The following is a 20,516-nucleotide window of genomic DNA, read 5'->3' on the forward strand; positions in this document are numbered from 1 at the left end:
GTTCTTTTATGTAGCCTGTTGTAAAAGTAGGCAAATGTCTAAGTGCCTAGATGTGATGATGTACCACTTGGAAAACCTCTGCATATCCCCAGGGTACACATACCCCTGGTTGAGAACCACAGCTGTAATACACAGGCCAGAGATCTTCCCCAAAATAATTCCTAGAGCAGATCTTTTAGAAAAACATCCAATCTTGATTTAAAAACTGTCAGTGATGGAGAATCCACCACAACCCTTGGTAAATTGTTCCAGTAGTTAATTACTCTCACTGTAAAATAATGTATGCCTTACTTCCAGTCTGAATTTGTCTAGCTTCAACTTCCAGCCATTGAATCATGCTACACCCTTCTCTGCTGGATTGAAGAGCCTATTAAATATTTGTCCCTCATATACATACATACATACATACATACAGACTGTAATCACCACCTCTTAAGCTTCTCTTTGTTAAACTAAATAGACTGAGCTTTTTTAGCTTATCATTATAAGGTATGTTCTCTAATATTCCCATGGCTCTTCTCTGAACCATCTCTAATTTATCAATATCTTTCTTGAATTGTGGACACCAGAACTGGACACAGAATTCTAGCTGCGGTCACACCAGTGTCAAATACACAGATAAAATAACCTCTCTACTCTACCCCTGCTGAAGATTCCTCTGTTTATGCATTCCAGGATTGCATTAACTCTTTTGGACACTGTGTCATGCTGGAAGATCATGTTGATCTGATTATCCACCATGACTCCCAAATCTTTTTCAGAGTCGCTGCTTCCCAGGATAGAGTCCCCCATCCTGTAAGTATGGCCTAATTCTTTGCTCATGGCTGATGTTCCTTATTTAGCTCAAGTTGTAGATGTTTGTGCTGTGATGCTGAAGTTCCTAGTATTTAAATCATGCAGGTAACCAAAGCAGAGGTCATTATAAATGTAAATCATGTAGTCACCTGTGCAGTTATCCAATGTGCTGGCACAAATGACTGTTTATGTATGCAAATTTTGCAAATGCATAAAGCAGAGTCTCTTTTACAGTTGGCCCAAAGAGTTATGAATGTCTCTGCTTTGCAAAAAAGTTGGATCCTTTGCCATACATTGATGTAAGAAAATTTTTCAGTGACTTGGGTCTTATCTTATACAATAAATAAATATAGACCAAGAAAAATATTGTTAAAAGGAATAAGTATTAAGGCTATATTGTTCCATGCAACTGCACCCACAAGCCCCTCCTGATAAGCCCTGCAGGATGTACAAACAAGAATCTTGAACACTCTGAAAGGTTTACTTTCTGGAGTTTCCCACACGTGCTCCCAACAGAAAAGTGGATTGGAAACCCCATAGAGAGGTGCATAGGAGGCTCACCTTAAGACTCAGGATCTGTGAGAAAAGCAAACTCCAGCCATGCAGAAGACTTACCCTCTCCTGGCTGTCACTGGCTTTCTCCCGCTCCTCATAGTTGTGTTCTGTCCCTCTCTGACTGGGAATAGAGGCTTTGGAGGAAAGTTAATACAGCATTAAATAGCAGCTGGATTTCTGCTCAGAAATTCTATTGGTGTTTGCAGAGAGCATGCCATAGTGTTGCCTTATGATATTTAGTGTTTTTCTTAAAGCGCCAGCTGCTGGAATCAAGAGATTGCATGAAAACTTTATCTTTCACTAAAGAAGGAAGTGGCTAGCCTTCGTGACTGCGAAGCTTAGGGGGGGGGAAATGTCCTGAGTGCACGGTAAAGACTCAGAAACTAGATTGCAAATGAAGAAAACTTAAGATATTTTTTTATTTGGAAAAAGTCAAGATTTGGGGGCCTGACTTGTGATTTTTGAATGCTTGGGATTAGCAATGCTGATGCCAAGTAAATACACTGCCCTCAGTCCTACAGTTAGCACTTCAAACTCATGCTAGTGCCGAGGAAAGCAGAGACGGGTTAAATGTGCTACAGAGCCACTGGTTTGCTTAGGGTACTTCTGCCTCTTTTTATTCCCTTGTGTTCCCCTCTGTAGTGCAGAGAGGAAAGCCCAGAGCCCAATTTTATAATCCACAGTGGACTAAAAACTCCTCGGAGTGCTTGAATGGCAGCAACCTGTTTTCTGAATGACAACTAATGATACATTGCAAAATATGATTTACTACTGCAGCTTAGGCAAAATACCAGCCTTTCCACTGAAATCAAGTATCCTAAATTTAATGAATTGGGTAGTTTTAATGTAGTCTCTAGTGAGAATTCTGATGTCAACAAATCCCAGCACATCACTTGGTGCACTTCAGAATTTGTTCATGGGAGTTATCCAGAATGAGCTGATCTGGAAAGCGAATGATCACTTTCACATAATTTCTTTACCTATGTGTTTTTCTTTGCTTTCTTATTGTTTTCTGTGATTCATTCATTCGTTTGTTAATTTCAGTGCGTGTGCGTTAAACAGTTTAGCAATGTCATTTTGTCTGTTTTGTGTAACAAGAAACTATACAATTGTAATACACAATGACAGATTTCAGCCATATTCAATAAGAAAGATTCAAAATGACAGCTATATGCATTAATTATACATTACTGATCAAAGTCCCAGGTGTGAATGTAGCAGTCAAACCGTTACATTAGCCCTGTTTTACCTTAGGCCATTGTAACGTCTCTATAGGTGATTGCATACTTGATTGTACATACACGATAGGTTGAAATGTAGTTGACCAGTTTATCTGTAGGTTTATCTTTTTTCCTATCTACATCCGGGTGTTTCTGCACTATGCATTGATATACTCTGGTGTCTCCAATCTGTGGGATGTACCCTTAAACCACTTAAATTGGTTAACATACGTTTTCTCTTGTTTTCAGTAACCCGAATTTATACACAGATTAAATTAGTTTACATACAATATAATAGTAACTGATGACACAAATAATGCTTTTACAATAGCCTGTAACAGAAGCATGACCTGGTTTTATTATTTTTCTTTTTATTCCTTTATTAAAATACATTTTTTGGGGTTTTTTGGTCCTGGTTTTCTCAATCTTTTTTGCCACATACAAATGTACCTGTCTTAGATGGTTTTTCAGTTTTTACATAAAGAAATCCATTTTTACTTCCTTAATATGTGTTGTTAGTTTTCCATAATAAAGGTAGTGCTTGATTGCTAAGACAGATACTCACAATCTTCTGTGAGATGACTTATTGCTCTGCTCCCTGCCCCCAACACTTGGTTTTAGCAAGAGATTAACAAATAGAATTTTTAATATATAAAGCCATTTTTTTCATGAACCCTGTAAATTTAAATCATCATCGATGCCCAAATGTATAGTTAATTAGGCCCCCACAGTATTTAGGAAAACAAGGACTAATATGTACCACCTTTCTCCTTGGATTTTAAAGCTCATTAAGCAAATGAATAGCTTGCTGCTCTAAGGCCATGTTGTTTGACTAACTTCCTCAATGATTGCTTCCAAATTATACATAGCTATAAAATCTGCAAAGAACAGTTTCCAGTTCATACAAATTTAGCATGATTCCTGCTGGCTCAGCTGGGAGGAGATTCCTTTTGAAGCTCACCTGGCAGAAGAGCTGCTTACTTATCACAAAGCTCCTGGTTTTACTCTCCTGCAATAATGGGCAAGATGTACCACATGGATGAGACAAGCAATCAAGAGAGGTTCTTTGCTCTGGTTTCTAGAGCACACTATGGACTTGTGACTATAATACGGAAACCAGTGGACTAATAGATTTTTTTCTATATTTCATACCTGGAAATGTCACCCTTAAATTTTGAAGGTTGTCATTGTGACTCTGTTTTATGTAAGTTTTCATGTCAGTGAAGCAATAGAAAGTTTTACAGAGAGTTTTGTTAAGATAAGTGTGGGGGAAAGTACATGGATGATATGTTTCTTCAGTGCCCTAATTCTGTCATTCTTCTGACTCCTAAATTAAAAAGTAACTTGACTGACTAACCCAGTGTAAATACTAGGGAGATAGCACAAGATATAGTTTTAGTTGTACTGATTTTCTGCAGCGTGGTGAGTATTAAAATATTATGGACCACAGAGATACATTGCTCTTGTGTGAGAATTATAGCACACCAAGTCAGAAAAGGCCAGTAGACTACAAAAGAGTTTCTCTGCTTGTAACATTAGTTAACATACATTTTCAGATTTAAAACATTTCAAAGAAAATGTTTAAAGAGGAATGTATAAACATGTTCTTAGCTTATCTATAGTAAACAATCATTACCACGTATAGGCCTCGGGACAGGTAAGCATAGGGTGACCAGCTTTTCAAAATGCAAAAAATGGGACACATGCAGGAGCCCCGCCCCCTGACCAAGTCCGAAGCCAGACAGTAGTAAGAGCCACCCAGGGAGCCCGGGCTGCTGCGGGGATCCCTGAACCCTCCACCTACCCTGGGTGTGGGACCATAGTATCTGTGTCCAGAGGCAGAGCCTTGGGGGGAAGAGGAGCAGCAGGGGGCAGGGTCTTGTGGCAAGGGGGGGGGGCAAAGGCCCCTCCCCCCCACCAAGAAGGGGCTGGCACTGCCCCTGAGCCTCAGGCAGGCATGGATAGGCACAGCAGGGAATCCAGAACAAATGCTGTCCCAGAGTCATTCAGCCTGGGACTTGAAATGTACATTTTGGGACTATCCCGCCCAATTAGGAATGGGTGGTTACTGTAGGTAAGCACTGAACTTGCAGGTAAGCATGTGTTTAAGTGCTTTCTTGAAATTGGGATCACAAAGATGAAAATAGAGCCATAAAATGACTTTAAGTTTAGCTAACATTTATCAGTATATCTAAAAAGATTTTGTTAAGTAGCAATGCTGAAAATATTAGAATGAAGTGTCTTGGCTTTGACGACAAGTACTGTTGGTATTATAATATCTGCCCGTGCATGTGAAGTGCACATATTAGAGATGGGTTGAGGAGACTGTATTTTGATTTGGGATTTGCAAAATGCCTCCGGTGAATTTTCTTTACTGAAACCAGGAGTGGTTGGTATTTAGGGTTCCATTATGTGACTTCCCCACCCCCAAATTTTAGAGGACGGAGATAAAAGGTTTTAGTTCCATCCTTCTGTATAATGGGCAAACTGGAGTTTTTTGAAAAATATTCATTTTTAGGTTTCAGTTTTAAGAAACTTCCAGTGTTGCTCAGTGCTGGGTCCCATTTTATCCAAGCTGTAGGATTTGATGGGTCGGGTCATCACGTGTGTGTGTGTGTGTGTGCCTGCGCGCGCGTGCACTGCATTATTTCTTGGATGTAAATGCTAATTCTTCATATGATTCTATGATTTGGGAAATCTGGTACAAAATTTTATTTGCAGCTTTAGTCTTTTTGCTGATAGTTTTTCCTAGCCAGAATACAGTATTCAAGACCCTATGCCTGAGAATCTGTGTGATTTGTTTTGTTTTGTTTTTGTTTTTTGAGGGGGGCATGGATGGAGGGGGGGGAGAGTCTAGAGAGATTCATATCCTACTGAACGGTGAGCTGTCCAGCAATCTTGAAGCTCAATTTCCAGAACTTGATAATCTGTCATCTTGTTACATAGCACTGGAGAATGAATTTATAAAAAGATTATCTTATCTTTTTTCTCTTTGGCAGATGCAAGACAAAAGTCTACCCTGATGAACTCCCAAATACAAGTGTAGTTATAGTATTTCATAATGAAGCCTGGAGTACTTTGCTTCGAACTGTTTACAGTGTTATAAACCGATCCCCACACTATCTGCTTTCTGAGGTTATCTTGGTGGATGATGCCAGTGAAAGAGGTATGACCCTTGCTCTAATTTTCTTATGGATAGTTATAATAATTTGATAGATTTAAAATGTACATATTTTGTTAGTGTCACATTTGAGAACCCTGCAGAACGGATTGTAAATCAATAGAATTTTAACCAGTAATGAATTTGACCCCCAACTCCAGAGAGGCACAGTTTTGATTGTTTCCTGGATTAAGTAGCTCAGTAATAATGGTGTTTTTCAGTGACCATGTTGGACAACTGGTCATAAAGGATTTTAATGTATTTGGGAAGGTGCTAAGACATGGACGTTCCTGTAGCAGTAATTGACAAATATTCTGACTGGAACTGAATGTTTACAGAGAGATTTGTGAGAGCTGTGCCAATATTCCCAATAAAAAATATCATGAAGAATATAGTGTCCTATGTCTCTGTCGCTCATTTCTCTCCTAACAAGGAAATGACTCACCCTTGAGGTTTAAACTTGCTTGAATGTCAGAAGCTCGAACAGTTTCCTCAGATTACTCTTTGGTTTTTGTTTTTAATTTATTTTATGCTCGAGTTTCACATAGCCTCAATTACTGGTTTAAAAAACTATTTGAGGGTAGAAAAAGCAGTTTTCAGTAACAAAAACTGCTTTTGACAATGTTAATGTTTTAGAAATAAAAAAATGCTAAAATAATGGAACTGTTAAAAAGCCAAAAAATGTCAGTGTATTTGCTTTGGATGTCAAAATGTTTGCACAGCACTGCACCATGAGGACTGCAGGATTTGGAAGCTGTGTTGCCTGATTTCTCTATGGGTTCCAAAACCTATCCCCCGAGGGAAACCTTCAGCAAATACTGCAAGATGCACCTCAAAGATTTTCCTGAGCCTTCTGTCCTCCTCATGGAGGTTTTACCATAGGCAGGTGTGTTACTGTCCTATATCTTCAGTGGTGTAAAAATAAATGCAGGGGAATTTGAAGCTTATTGCACAGTATGAAAGGTACTGTCTTTTTTTTAATCCACTGATTAGCTACAGCATCAAAGCATGTTCAGCATTATATAGCTGTCACATTATATCAGGCGCAGGGCTGTGCAATTATTTTGACATGCGAAGCAACTGAATTTTTTTTGGCTTTCCCCAGTTCTACATTTTTAGCATTTTTTTTCCTTCCAAAATATTAAAGTGGTCAAAAGCCGTTTTTGTGACTGAAAACTTCCCTCCATGCAGTATGGCTCCCTTACTGGCATCCTCTACTCTGTGAGGTGTGCCCCTTGGAGGGATTGCAGTTACAGAGCTGATGTTTAGTGCTGCCCTAAGTAGCATTAACATATACATGGCTACCCAACTACATATCCCTGTTTCAAAGGATAGAGGGTAGAGGGGAACCGCGCGCTCTCTCCCTCACACTCACAATGTGCAGCTGTTACTAAGGGGTTTTGGGGAGGGAGAAGTATGTTGCACTGGCTTCTATCTTGCTTCCACTGCTCTGGGTTTTTCCCCCTAGCTGGACTTTTTGTTGCTCCCTTCCAAATCAGACATCAAAGAGAAGCACAGTGTCAAAGTACTTAACATGACCCTCATACATAGGGAAATGGTATGTTATGGAAGCTCCCAAACTGCTGAAGAAGCTTATTAAAAGTGGATTTATTTGAAAACTAAACTTAGACTATACAACAAGGGTTGGCAACCTCTGGCACGCGGCTCACCAGGGTAAGCACCCTGGCGGGAAGCCACGGCCAGCACATCCCTCGCCCGCGCTGCTTCCCACAGCCCCCATTGGCCTGGGGCGGTGAACCACGGCCAGTGGGAGCCACGATCGGCCGAACCTGCCGACGCGGCAGGTAAACAAACTGGCCCGGCCCGCCAGGGTGTTTACCCTGGCGAGCCGCGTGCCAGAGGTTGCCAACCCCTGCTCTACAACAAAATAGCAAAAACATATATTTAATCAAAGTACACATTTCTGGATTGAATTTACACTCAGCTTTGACTGACCAGTGCTATAAGTAGGAAATTAATCATAATCTTTTCCCATTTGAAATCTTTTATTTGCATGGTCTTCTCATGGGACCCATTTAACCAGAACTATATTGCAATGCTAGAATTTGAGCAGTGTCCTAATGTAAGCCTCCATGACCTGGAAACTTATCTCTCATTCTTCAGAAAATTGACAAACATGTCTGTATTTCCTGTATTGTGCTTTCAGGACCTTTGGTCTTTCAATATTCATGTATGAGAATATTGTCCAAGAATTACTCTGAGTGACCAGTATGATGCATTACTGTTTTATTTTGAATCCTCACTGACTGCTGAATCTAGTTTGAACAAAAGTTTTTCTTGTATTTTTAAATTGCATTTGGCAGATTTTCTGAAAGCCTCATTAGAAAATTATGTGAAAAATTTGGAAGTGCCAGTAAAAATTATTAGGATGGAACAACGGTCAGGACTGATCCGTGCTCGGCTCAGAGGAGCAGCGGCTTCTACGGGCAAGGTCATAACTTTCCTGGATGCACACTGTGAATGCACTTTAGGCTGGCTTGAGCCCCTGCTGGCAAGAATAAAGGAAGACAGGTAAGGACGGATATATGTTCTTCTGCCTGATGACAATGCCTACTACACTGCTCTAGTTAAGGGTCTGTCAGAGTTTCCATTATAACCCTTTATTTTCAGTGTGATTATATCTTGGCTATAAAAAGAATCTTCTTTGGCCTGAACACACTGAAAACAAGTCATCAACCCGACAACATTTTTTAGTTTAAATAAATGGTTCAGTACTTTTTCTCTTACATTTAATTTCTCAATAAATATTTTTATCGGGTTAAGATGCTTTAATAGTTATTGTATCTTTATTCCTACAGGGTCTCTGTTACTGGAACTGGTAATAATAGTTAATAAATGAAGCCTTTTATTTCTGTGGCACCTATCCAATCTTTGGTTGGCAAACTCACCTGCCACCTTTGTTTGGTTCACGAGTGCTTGTGTATGCGATGCATTCCTCCACTCTCCCCATCTGTTCTCTTCTTGTGAGCTCACAAGCAATTGGAATTTATGCTTATCCTGTCTTCCAAGTGGATGGTGCAATGTGTACCTGCTCAGTTTATGTGCATAAGTGAATCCCCAGTCAAAAACAGAAATCAGAGCCCGAAAGCCTTGCTATCATCACTTTTTGCTATTGCTCTAAAAAGCAAATTCCATACACTTGTGTTTCATGTTGAGGAAGCAACTCTGTGTGTGAGTGAGTGAGTGAGAGAAAGAAATACCTGCTTGCCTGCCTACCTATCTACAAACTCTGTTGTGTTCAAGGCCAAAAAAGACTCTTTGCCTCTATTTGTGAAGCAGATGGACTGCAAGAGATCTCCACAAAATGTTCCCTGAGTGATCCAGAGAGCAGAGGGGCAACAGCAACCAGTTACTACATCAGCTGCTGGGGTTAAAGATGGGTGGAGTGTCTCCTGTGTTTGGAGGATGATGGGTGACTGTGGGGAGGAGGGCAGATGTGTTAGAGTAGGGGGACAGGGCTATGCATTGAAGGAAAGCAGCTTCACTGCATCAATTGAATGCTGCAGCAACAACTAAAGAGTTTCCCCCCCCCTATTTGTGTAGAGAAGGGATATGGGGTTTATGTGGAGCGTGTCGCTACAGAGGAGAGGGTATAGGGAAAGGAGATGGGCGGGAACTGTTCATATATGTAGGGAGCAAAGGAATGGAGAAATTTTATAATATCAGTTCAGTTTTACTCTTGGGGTAAGAAATGCAGCAATGTCCCTGCAGGGCCGGCTCCAGGGTTTTTGCCGCCCCAAGCGGTGGGGGGGGGAGGGGGAAAGCTGCGATTGCGATCGGTGGCGGCAGCTCCACCGCGCCGCTTTCTTCTTCGGCGGCAATTCTGCGGCAGGCCCTTCCCTCCGAGAGGGACCGAGGGACCCGCCGCCGAAGAGCCCGACGTGCTGCCCCTTCCCCTTGGCCGCCCTAAGCACCTACTTGCTGAGCTGGTGCCTGGAGCCGGCCCTGTGTCCCTGCTTGCTTGAAGGAGGGGGATGTCTGTGCATGGGGATAGGAATCAGCAGTCTGATCTGGTGTTTACTGGGGGTGTGTGTCAAGGCTGCATAACTCACTGTGTAGTGCATCTAAGCTTGCTGCTTCTCGTTTGATGGCCTTCCCCCTCGCATCATCATCTCAGTGACCCCAAGTGCTAGGAGATAATGAAATCACCTGTGTCTGAACCAAACCAATTTAAAGATACTCTTTTTTGTGTGTGTGAGAGAAGACCACAGATGCACAAGAGGCATGAAAGAAAGCTGACTGTTGCACCCTTATGGATGCCGTTTAATATAATATGCTTTACTAATTGTTTACAATAATTTGTATGCAGCTGTTATTGGAGTGTTAGGGAAATGCACAATCTTTTAAATTCTGGTGCTCTAATTGAATCTTATTCTAATGTTTCACTAATGTATAGGGGATTTTTACAGTTTATGTTTTGACCCATATGTTATAAACAATGTTAAAAATTATGAACTGATAAAACATCAAGCATAGCAAAGAGAAAAACTATCTCACTGGGGATAAAATAACATATGACACCCGTTGCAGAAAAGTTAAAGCTATGTGGTACAGAGGTCCGCTTGGCACAACAGTAGCAAAATTTAGGTGTATTTCAAAATCTATCTGGCTCAGTTGTGGGGTTTCTCTTTAGCTAGAGCCCATACTGATACAGAGGACACTGAGAAACAAGTTGTTACGCTGCATAGTTTCAAGCAAATACACAGATTATGCTGTGTATGGACATTATATAGTTTGTACCATGTATGGCCTTCTAAGCTGATATTTTGTTAACATGGACATCAGCTTGAAAGTCAATTAAATCACTCTATTATAGAATATTGAGCAATGGAAATATGTACAAAAGCCCCAGAAAAATACTTGTACAGAGTAAGTGATGAAATGATAATGAAATGTTTCATTAAGGTTTCAGGTTTTATTCCAAATTCATGATAGATTTGCTGAGGTTTGAGTGAACCTAGATGAATTTTTGAACTAACCTGCACCAACTTAATGCGTTTGGATGGAAACTGTGGGGACCCCCGAGTTGGTTACCATGAGCTAGTCCTGAAATCTAGTAGCTTAAAGCTGGGCTGTGATTTGAAATTGGGAGGCTAAACTTGGAGTGAAACTCAGGAAGTGCAAGCCTATGTAAACAGAAATGGGGGGAAAAAAGGGTTTGCAAAAAAAAATTGACAACTAGAGAATTAATTTTGCATAATCTTGTTTCCAAATAAAAACTCTAGCGTGGGTCTTGATTTGTCTGCAGAGAAGCCACAACAGAAAGGGATCTCTAGCATATTAATATGCATTAAAATTGAAATTTCTTATTTTAATAAATAATATTTTTTCTTATAGAAAAACTGTTGTCTGTCCAATCATTGATGTGATCAGTGATGATACATTTGAATACATGGCTGGGTCAGACATGACATATGGAGGGTTTAACTGGAAGCTTAATTTTCGCTGGTATCCTGTTCCTCAGAGAGAGATGGACAGAAGGAAAGGAGACAGAACCTTGGCTGTAAGGTAAGGAGGCTGGGCAAAGGATGCTATTGTATTATCTTTAACTAAATTGCATAATTGTGAGCATTGCAGTGTTTTATTTGTGGGTAATCATTTTTAATTAGCAACAGAGGGTCCTGTGGCACCTTTAAGACTAACAGAAGTATTGGGAGCATAAGCTTTCGTGGGTAAGAACCTCACTTCTTCAGATGCAAGATGACTTCTGCAGATGACTTGCATCTGAAGAAGTGAGGTTCTTACCCACGAAAGCTTATGCTCCCAATACTTCTGTTAGTCTTAAAGGTGCCACAGGACCCTCTGTTGCTTTTTACAGATTCAGACTAACACGGCTACCCCTCTGATACTTGACATTTTTAATTATTAATACTTTACTGAAATTAAAATGTATACATATCCAAAAAGCATAAAGGTGTGGTACACCTTTTAGATTAAAATAATAGAAGACCATTTTCTCACCTTTTCACAGCACTGCAATATAGTTATCAGAATTGAGCAAATGCCTTGAAGTTCTTCTGTGAGTATTCAATAAAATAAAAAATGAATTTGTTTGGATGTGTTTGTCCACTTTGTATTAATTTTCTTCAAATATTCTAGTGAAGAAGTTTATTGGCTAGCATGTTCATGAAAACAATGAATTTTAAGCTATTATTAGAAAGTGCTTGTGGAGAATAACTTCTGAACTTGTAAAATTCAAATATTTTCCCTAGAAACTTGATTCTAAAATTCATGCTCTTCTAGTCAGGGAACAGAATTGATATCTACAGTACGTGTCCTATCAAATCTAACAAACATATCTCTCATTCCAGTATTGACTACTGTCAATGAATTGTTCATGATTGATCTACAGACTAAGAATTAGTTGTAAAAAGTATCTGGTGACTCACTTTAACACATTTGAGAAACTTGCTATCAGCTTGTAGAAAATTTTTGAACAGAAAAAAAAAAGTGACATTCATTGAGGAAATTATTTGCTATGGATTATTTGCTCAACTCTAATAGCTATAATGGTCCTCATGACAGTTAATGAAGGTATTGAAAAGCTGAAACAATGATTTCAAACATGTTCAAGGCATAATGCTGGATTGGGAATTTCCCTGACTTCATGTCGCATGACAGTGTGTAACAGGCAGATAAAAAGAGAGCCAGCTCAGGTTGAAATAGTTCACAATGCAGCCAAAAGAAAGGTTTCCAGACAAGACAATGGATAATAAAAGAAATTTTCATAATTATGTATGTCTGAAAGGGCAGAAATCTATAATTCTATGTTCTTCAGAGTCTTGGGTTTTTGTGGGTTTAGGTTTTTTAATATATTTCTGCTTGACAATGAAGTTATCAGGAACCATCTTTTCTTCCACTTATTTATTAGGAAAAACTACAGAATCTTGGTATGTAGAACATAAGGACTAAATGCTTTTGCACAGCTGAGAGGGGGAGGGTCAAAGGTGGCTTTCTGACACCTTTCTGTCCCCTCAATCTGAGTCCAAATTGCACCTTGCTGCAGCCAACCTCCAAGGGTCTATTCTTCAGAATAGCCGGTGCATTGACCACACCTGTGAGTAGACCGTTATGCCAGGGCCAGGAGAGGAGGGGTAGGGCCGGCTATTGCTGCTCTGGCGACTCCTCCATGCCGGTTGCCCCTCAAGCTTTAAGGGGGCCAGGATATGGCTCTTAAGGCTTTGACTAGAAAGCGTGTGCCAAATTCTGTTTGGAAATTGCTTTGGGGAATTGGACGCTGGACAGTATATAATCGCCCTATTTAAACTGCCAGCAATTTTTGATAATTACCACAACATGGTATTGGGGATACCACAATTATTGCCTATTTCTAGTGTAAGGAAACAGTACCATGGGTACCATAGGTGATAAATGTTGACTTTTAAAGTAATTACCACTGTAAATGTTAGCCATGCTTCACATTTAGGGCTTAATGCTTTCCAGCACTGCTGGGTGTGGCATGGACTCGGGGATGGCTGTCAGGGAGCTGATTCTGGCTCTGAGCTTTGGGGCTGGAAGTAGCTCCAAGAATCAATGTCGAGATGCTTCTTGGCAGCAGTAGCATGTGCCAATGATGGATCCTTTATGGATCCTACAGCAGTAGAGAAGTACGGGGCAGAGCAAAGCTTAACCAGGTGCCATCCCCATCCATAATGTACTGGTACCTCCTCTCCAGGAAGGGGGTGTGGAGACCAGAGGTTCAGGGCCTGACTGCAGTGCAGATGTGCCTCTTTCAGGTGAATTTTCTTCTGGGTGTTTGCAGCCAGATTATAGCTCCTTTTGTAGCACCTAAATGGTGCAGAAGGGCTATAACTCAGCTGGAGATTCTGGCCCATAATGTGGACTTGTAAATGACCTGTGTGTAGTTAAAAGGTATTCCACAGAACTGTTCTAGAAATGTATACATACTGTACAGTATATAGTGTACACACACACACACACACACACGCAGCTATTGATGGACTGGCCTCGAGCAAATATTGTCCCAAAGAGCAAAATTAGAATGGTGAGGGAAATACACCACAAGTAAGGAAACTATCTTCCCCCGGGTCAAATTTTACTGCTATCATCTGCAAAGCCCCTCAATGGCTGTTTCACAAATGCTGAGATGTTTGTGTAAAATCCCAAGAGTTAATTCTTACCACTACCCCTACTGGCTCAGCCTCTTTTTCTCCTCACCTGGTGGCTCCATCCTCCATGCCCCCTCCTGTACTGGCTCTTTGTTCCCTCACATCCCTGTGTGGTGCTTTGTGTGTCAACCTCCAGACAGCAAATGTGAAAAATCAGGACAGGGGGTGGGGAGTAATAGGAGCCTACATAAGAAAAAGACCCCAAAATTGGGACTGTCCCTATAAAATCAGTTTCAGAGTAGCAGCCATGTTAATCTGTATCCGCAAAAAGAACAGGAATACTTGTGGCACCTTAGAGGCTAACAAATTTATTAGAGCATAAGCTTTCGTGGGCTACAGCCCACTTCTTCAGATGCATAGAATGGAACATATATTGAGGAGATATATATACACATACAGAGAGCATGAAAAGGTGGGAGTTGTCTTACCAACTCTGAGAGGCCAATTAAGTAAGAGAAAAAAACTTTTGAAGTGATAATCAAGATAGCCCAGTACAGACAGTTTGATAAGAAGTGTGAGAATACTTACATGGGGAGATAGATTGTGCCAGCAATGCCCCTCTGCCATGTACATTGGCCAAACTGGACAGTCTCTACTAGGGTTACCATATTTTGAGCCTCCAAAAGGAGGACACTCCACGGGCCCTGGCCCCGCCCCCGCCCCAACTCCGCCCTTCCCCAAAGTCCCCGCCCCAACTCCGCCCCCTCCCCTGCTTCCCGTGAACATTTGATTCGCGGGAAGCCTGAAGCAGGTAAGGGGGGTGTGGGGGGAGGAGGCGCGGCCCAGTCTGGCTCCCCCGGCGTCTCCAGCCTGGGTCGGCTCGGGCTCCGGGGTGCCGGCCCTGGGCCAGCCCCCGGCCGAGCACCCCCGTCCCGCCCAGCACTGCCGGGCCCCAGCCCGGCCCCCGGGCCCCCGGCCGAGCACCCCCGTCCCGCCCAGCACTGCCGGTCCCCAGCCCGGCCCCCGGCTCAGCACCCCCCGGCCCCGGCCCCCGGCTCGGCACCGCACCGCCGGCCCGGTCCCCGGCCCGGCCCCTGGCCCCCAGCTCGGCACCGCCGGCCCGGTCCCCGGCCCGGCCCCCAGCTCGGCACCGCCAGCCCGGCCCCCGGCCCGGCACCGCACCGCCGGCCCGGTCCCCGGCTCGGCACCGCCGGCACCCGGCCCGGCCCCCGGCCCAGCACCGCCGGCCCTGCATGTCCCGATTTTCCCGGACACGTCCGGCTTTTTGGGATTTCCCCCCGGACGGGGATTTGGAGCCCAAAAAGCCGGACATGTCCGGGAAAATCCGGACGTATGGTAATCCTAGTCTCTACGCAAAAGAATTAATGGACACAAATCTGACATCAGGAATCATAACATTCAAAAACCAGTAGGAGAACACTTTAACCTGTCTGGTCACTCAATGACAGACCTGCGGGTTGCAATTTTGCAACAGAAAAACTTCAAAAACAGACTCCAAGGAGAAACTGCTGAGCTTGAATTGATATGCAAACTAGATACAATCAAGGCTTGAATAGAGACTGGGAATGGCTGAGCCATTACAAACATTGAATCTATCTCCCCATGTAAGTATTCTCACACTTCTTATCAAACTGTCTGTACTGGGCTATCTTGATTATCACTTCAAAAGTTTTTTTCTCTTACTTAATTGGCCTCTCAGAGTTGGTAAGACAACTCCCACCTTTTCATGCTCTCTGTATGTGTATATATATCTCCTCAATATATGTTCCATTCTATGCATCCAAAGACGTGGGCTGTAGCCCATGAAAGCTTATGCTCTAATAAATTTAAGTATCAGAGGGGTAGCCGTGTTAGTCTGAATCTGTAAAAAGCAACAGAGGGTCCTGTGGCACCTTTAAGACTAACAGAAGTATTGGGAGCATAAGCTTTTGTGGGTAAGAACCTCACTTCTTCAGATGCAAGAAGTGCAACCTCACTTCAGATGCAAGAAGATGCAACCTCACTTCTTCAGATGCTTGCATCTGAAGAAGTGAGGTTCTTACCCACGAAAGCTTATGCTCCCAATACTTCTGTTAGTCTTAAAGGTGCCACAGGACCCTCTGTTGCTTCTAATAAATTTGTTAGTCTCTAAGGTGCCACAAGTACTCCTGTTCTTTTTCCTATAAAATCGGGACATCTGGTCACTCCTTGCTCGACTTATCCACTCTCCCAGCTCCTGAATAATAGCACTGACTTGTGGGGAATTTCAAGAAATTCAAAGACTGCTACTGGCAGCAGCTCTTCTCTCCATGGTTACCAACTCCTTTAGTGAGAAAGTGTTTGTGTTTGTGAGAAACTTGCTGGTATGTTGGCTGGTCAGTGTAGGACTTCACTGCTGATATCCTACTTCCCTCTCTTGGAGTCAAATGGCAGCATTTTATAGATTGGTCCTGAGCCAAAATTAGTCAACGGATTTTAATTTAAAAAACTCCTTTTATTAAAATAAAAATCCTGAAGAGGTCAGGAAGAGACAGAATAAGACACTTATTTGGCAGGTGCTTTCTGTTTTTAGCTGAGGTTGCTTGAAATGTTAAAAGTAGGCCTGTTGGAGATAATTAGTGAGCAAAGTAATGTATCACATGGCTAATGATACTACATAAATTATAGTGTGTGGGTTTATTTTGATTTACAAACAAATTATTAACTCCTAGACATGTATAAAAATTCACAAACAATTGAATTTGTAATATGTTAAAATTATATTAAAATAATATTAACCTGCCTAAAATCCTCCCCAGCTTCAAAACAAAACATTCCCCAATTATCCACCCCATTCCCCTCCTTCCTGTGCCTTGGGGGAAAAACTGGGATGACAAGTGAGTCTTGCAGCTTGTTTTGATGGCCACCTGATTGGTGTACCAGGAGAAGTGAGTTTCAGAGGCAAGGGCCCTTATCAAGAACACCTACCACCAGTTACTCCTATTTAAACTAAGCAAATGTTAGCTCAGACACCACAGGTGAGCATGGCTGCTGTGACGTCCCATGTGGGGGAAAGGCTGTCTCAAGTAGCCAGGACCCTCACCCCATTCTTTTTTTCATAAGTCAAAACAGCATATGAAACTGGAAATCAGCTGGCAGTTAGTGCATGTCCTGAGCACAGGTACAATGGGCTTCCTATAGGAAATAACATTTAATTAATGATCTGTTGTGTTTGATGCTATTTGCAATTTCCAAATAGCTTTTAAAGCATAGCCTCATATGGAGCTCACTGCAATAAATCAATCTGGAGGTGTCAAAGACATGGATAATAGTAACAAGGTCTGAATCCAAAAGAAAATGATTCAATATTCTAGCCAAGCCGAAAGTGTTTTTGGCAACCACTACTACTTCAGAAGCCACTGGGGATCCAAAAAAAAAAAAAAAAAAAAAAAAAAAGACCCTCATACTGCAAATCTTAGCAACAAACCATTTCTTCTGGTTGATTTTCCCATTCTATAAGCATCTGGGTTAAGTACTGTGAGTGTGTATCTAGATCTGTTTTTCTGTCCAACTGATTAAATAGGTGTATATAACACCACTGACTTTTATGTTTTCTTGAATGTGTGTATAAGAGTCATTGCATCCAAGTTCTGCTCTTTGGCACACTGAAAGTTAAGGGGGTTGTACACACATAATTGAAAGAAGAATGTTACCTAGAGTATCTATTATCTATAATAAGTTAATATTGGTCATCACCTACCTTTCCCTTTTTATATTCAGTAGCAACATGCATACACTCTAGTATAAAATATGAGTTGCTTCGTAAAGATCTTTACCACCTTTAGTAAGAAAGATCTGGATAATTTACTCATAAGTCACCCAACTTGCTCATGAAGATAAGTCTTAGCAGAGCTCAGTCATCTTGTATTTTGTTATATAAATCCTGATAAGTTGAACATGAAATTTACTGTAAACTCTAACCAATAGAATTTATCTGGTTCTTTTTCTTCAGTTGATGGAAATAAGCACTAGACTTACTTGCTTTGTTTGCCCTAGAATTACAAGAAACTGTTTTATGAAATTTAATTTTATAAGATGATTGGGGAGGTGAAGCAACAGAAATATCTGCCTTTGCTGGAGTTTCTAGAATTTATTGCAAATGGTTAATTAATTCAATGACTGTTGTAAAAGCCTACGGATAATTGTCATCCAATACAGTTGTAAAGAGAAGCTCCGTCAGATAGCTTTAAAAAACAAATCACCTGCAATGAACAGTAGCTGTGGGAATTCATAAGCCTTTTATTTTATATTAATTAATGATGCTTAGTGTAGCAAACAAAGATTCAGAATTCAGTTACAGCAAATTTAAAATACCCTGATCCGATGTACAGTCACTGCTGTCACTATTCTTCACAAATGTGTCCCTATTATTTTGATCCCATATTTTTCTCCTTTGTTTCCAAAACACTGCTCCGGTATCCTTGTTCCCTTTCCTATTTCCTCCTCACCATAGGGTCAGGAAGTCTACCTAGGTAGGTTTTTATAAGGTAACCATAGTATATTATCTCCTCCAATAATAATTTTGCACTTACATTATGTATTTCACCCAAAGAACTCTTAGCACTTTTACAAAGGTGGCTACTACCCCCAGTTTACAGGTGGTAAGTGACCTACCTAAAACCACACAGCCAACCTGGAATAGAATCCACTCACTCAACCTGCTGTCCTCTACGCTATCTACTAAGCTGTGTTACTTTGTTCATGATTCCAAAAAATTCTCCATTTCTCTTTCAGCTGGGGAGAGAGGTTTGCACTGGGGCAAAGAAACATTTTTGGATAATAAGACCCAACCATACAACGTTCTACCAAAATTCAAACAGAGAATTGAATCAGAACCTTTTCTAAAGTTCAGGAAGAATTAGCTGTATTTTTCTCAGGCTTGGTGGTTATCTTGTTTTTTCCACAGATGTAATTATTTTAGTCTGTAACAAAAGCACCACAACACCAAGAGACAATCTGTGACTAAAATTACAGAGTGAGGAGGAAAAAGGGAGGGAGGGGGTCGGGGAGTGGGGGGGAGAGAGGGAGAGGAAATCCCCAACTGCAGATTGATTTCCAGAGCCAAAGTAGTTTAGACAAACATTGCACTTGGGGATTCTCCCTAGAACCAATTGGAATCTTAACACCTTTGAAGGTTTTTCCATCATTTGGTCTCTTGCAGAAATCAAACCTGGACTGTGATTGATCATTCTTCAGTGTTTGAACCCAAATATTGTCTGGGCCCAGGCAGCCTGTGGAAGTTACTGCAGGACACTTCCTTTAGAAGGGTGCTTTGTTTATCTGAAATAGAATAAGATGTAAGGACTGTCAATCAATATATGTCTTAATTAAGCTTCTACTTAACCCCAAAGTTTTTATCCTGCTCCCATTTAAGTAAATGGCAAAACTCCCATTGACTTTCACTGGAATAACCTTAGGCCCAGTAGAGCCACAATAGATTATCGGACCTTTTCAAAATGCTTTATTTTTATACATACACATAGAGATATACACAGTCCCCTCTTCCATGAGTACAGAGATTCCTCAGGCTGCAGAACCACTGGGGGTTAAGCGATGTAATGGAAGAGAGGGTGACTGGATGCCACGGGCACATAAGAGGAGAAAAGTCCCTGCCAGCCATAGAACCCTTCTCCGACTGAGCTCCCTTCATGGTTGTGCACAAAGAATGGAAGGGGTGTGGCTGGAGGACCCACTAGTACGTAGATCTTCTGCCCTACAAGTGGGAGGTGTGATCATGTACAGCCCTCTGTAGCTTGCTCCAGCCATCAGGCTTCAAACTACAGCCACATTGCATGCATTACACCAAGGGATGTCTATACCTTTCTTTTCCAACATTTTCTCTGACAGCCATTGATTTCACTCCACTGATGATTGCAACCAACATGGTGGTTATAAAACTAGCAGCCATTGGCTGAAAGGATATAGTGGACACTAGGAGGAGTTGTGAAATCAAAAGACAATGGGAGCACGTTTGAGGGGAGGTTATAGTAACTTCCAAACCACTATTCTTTTTTAGTTCTAGATGACAAAATGGAAGAACTACAAATCAGAGCTTTATGTAACTAATTACAGGCATCAATCCAACATCTATCTGTGATTAATTAAAATGGAGTAACAAACACCACAGGGAATTTTGAACCATGCACTTTTGTCAGGTTGTTGTATTCCACCACTGCCCAAATGATGAGAGAGAGAGAGAGGGTTAACCAAATCACATACTCTTGCTAAGCAGAACTACTTCCTTAATATTTTCCTTTAAATAGCCTTGCATACTATTTGTGCTCTGCAGACCTCACTGTGTCTTTGAGAAAGTTGATTCCTCCTCCTGTCAGTGTGCCAACATATTATCATGCTTCAGGCAACAGAATACTGTCTGTTCTGAGAACAGTTTAAACGCAGCTTAATGTCAAAAATACCAGATGTTTTTGTGCTGTGCACGTTAAAGCTGTCCACGCCAGTCCATCTTTACTGGATATCACCATATTCATCTTCCTTCTTAAAAGCTCAGTTCACTAGGTGCTAAAATTTATTGAGTCACTCTTTATTTTGACATTTTTGTTTTCTTCCTAAGCATTTTATTATTATGCCAACTACTATGAATAAAAATAAAAGAACAAACATATACAGAAAGTAGAGCGCATACCTTGTTTATCCTTT

The 20,516-nt window shown here is 41.3% G+C and overlaps 1 protein-coding gene across 1 annotated transcript in view; it reads left to right on the plus strand.

Annotated features, from left to right (window-relative positions):
• The window catches only part of GALNT13 (polypeptide N-acetylgalactosaminyltransferase 13), a 324,991-nt gene that overhangs the window by 156,139 nt on the left and 148,336 nt on the right, over positions 1-20,516 (plus strand). Inside the window, exons 4-6 of the mRNA XM_065413193.1 lie at positions 5,570-5,736; positions 8,055-8,262; positions 11,089-11,259. Coding sequence (XP_065269265.1) covers positions 5,570-5,736; positions 8,055-8,262; positions 11,089-11,259 — 546 coding nt within the window. The remainder of the gene's footprint in view (positions 1-5,569; positions 5,737-8,054; positions 8,263-11,088; positions 11,260-20,516) is intronic.

The sequence above is a fragment of the Emys orbicularis genome, chromosome 11 (assembly GCF_028017835.1).
Source record: "Emys orbicularis isolate rEmyOrb1 chromosome 11, rEmyOrb1.hap1, whole genome shotgun sequence".
Taxonomy (NCBI): Eukaryota; Metazoa; Chordata; order Testudines; family Emydidae; genus Emys; species Emys orbicularis.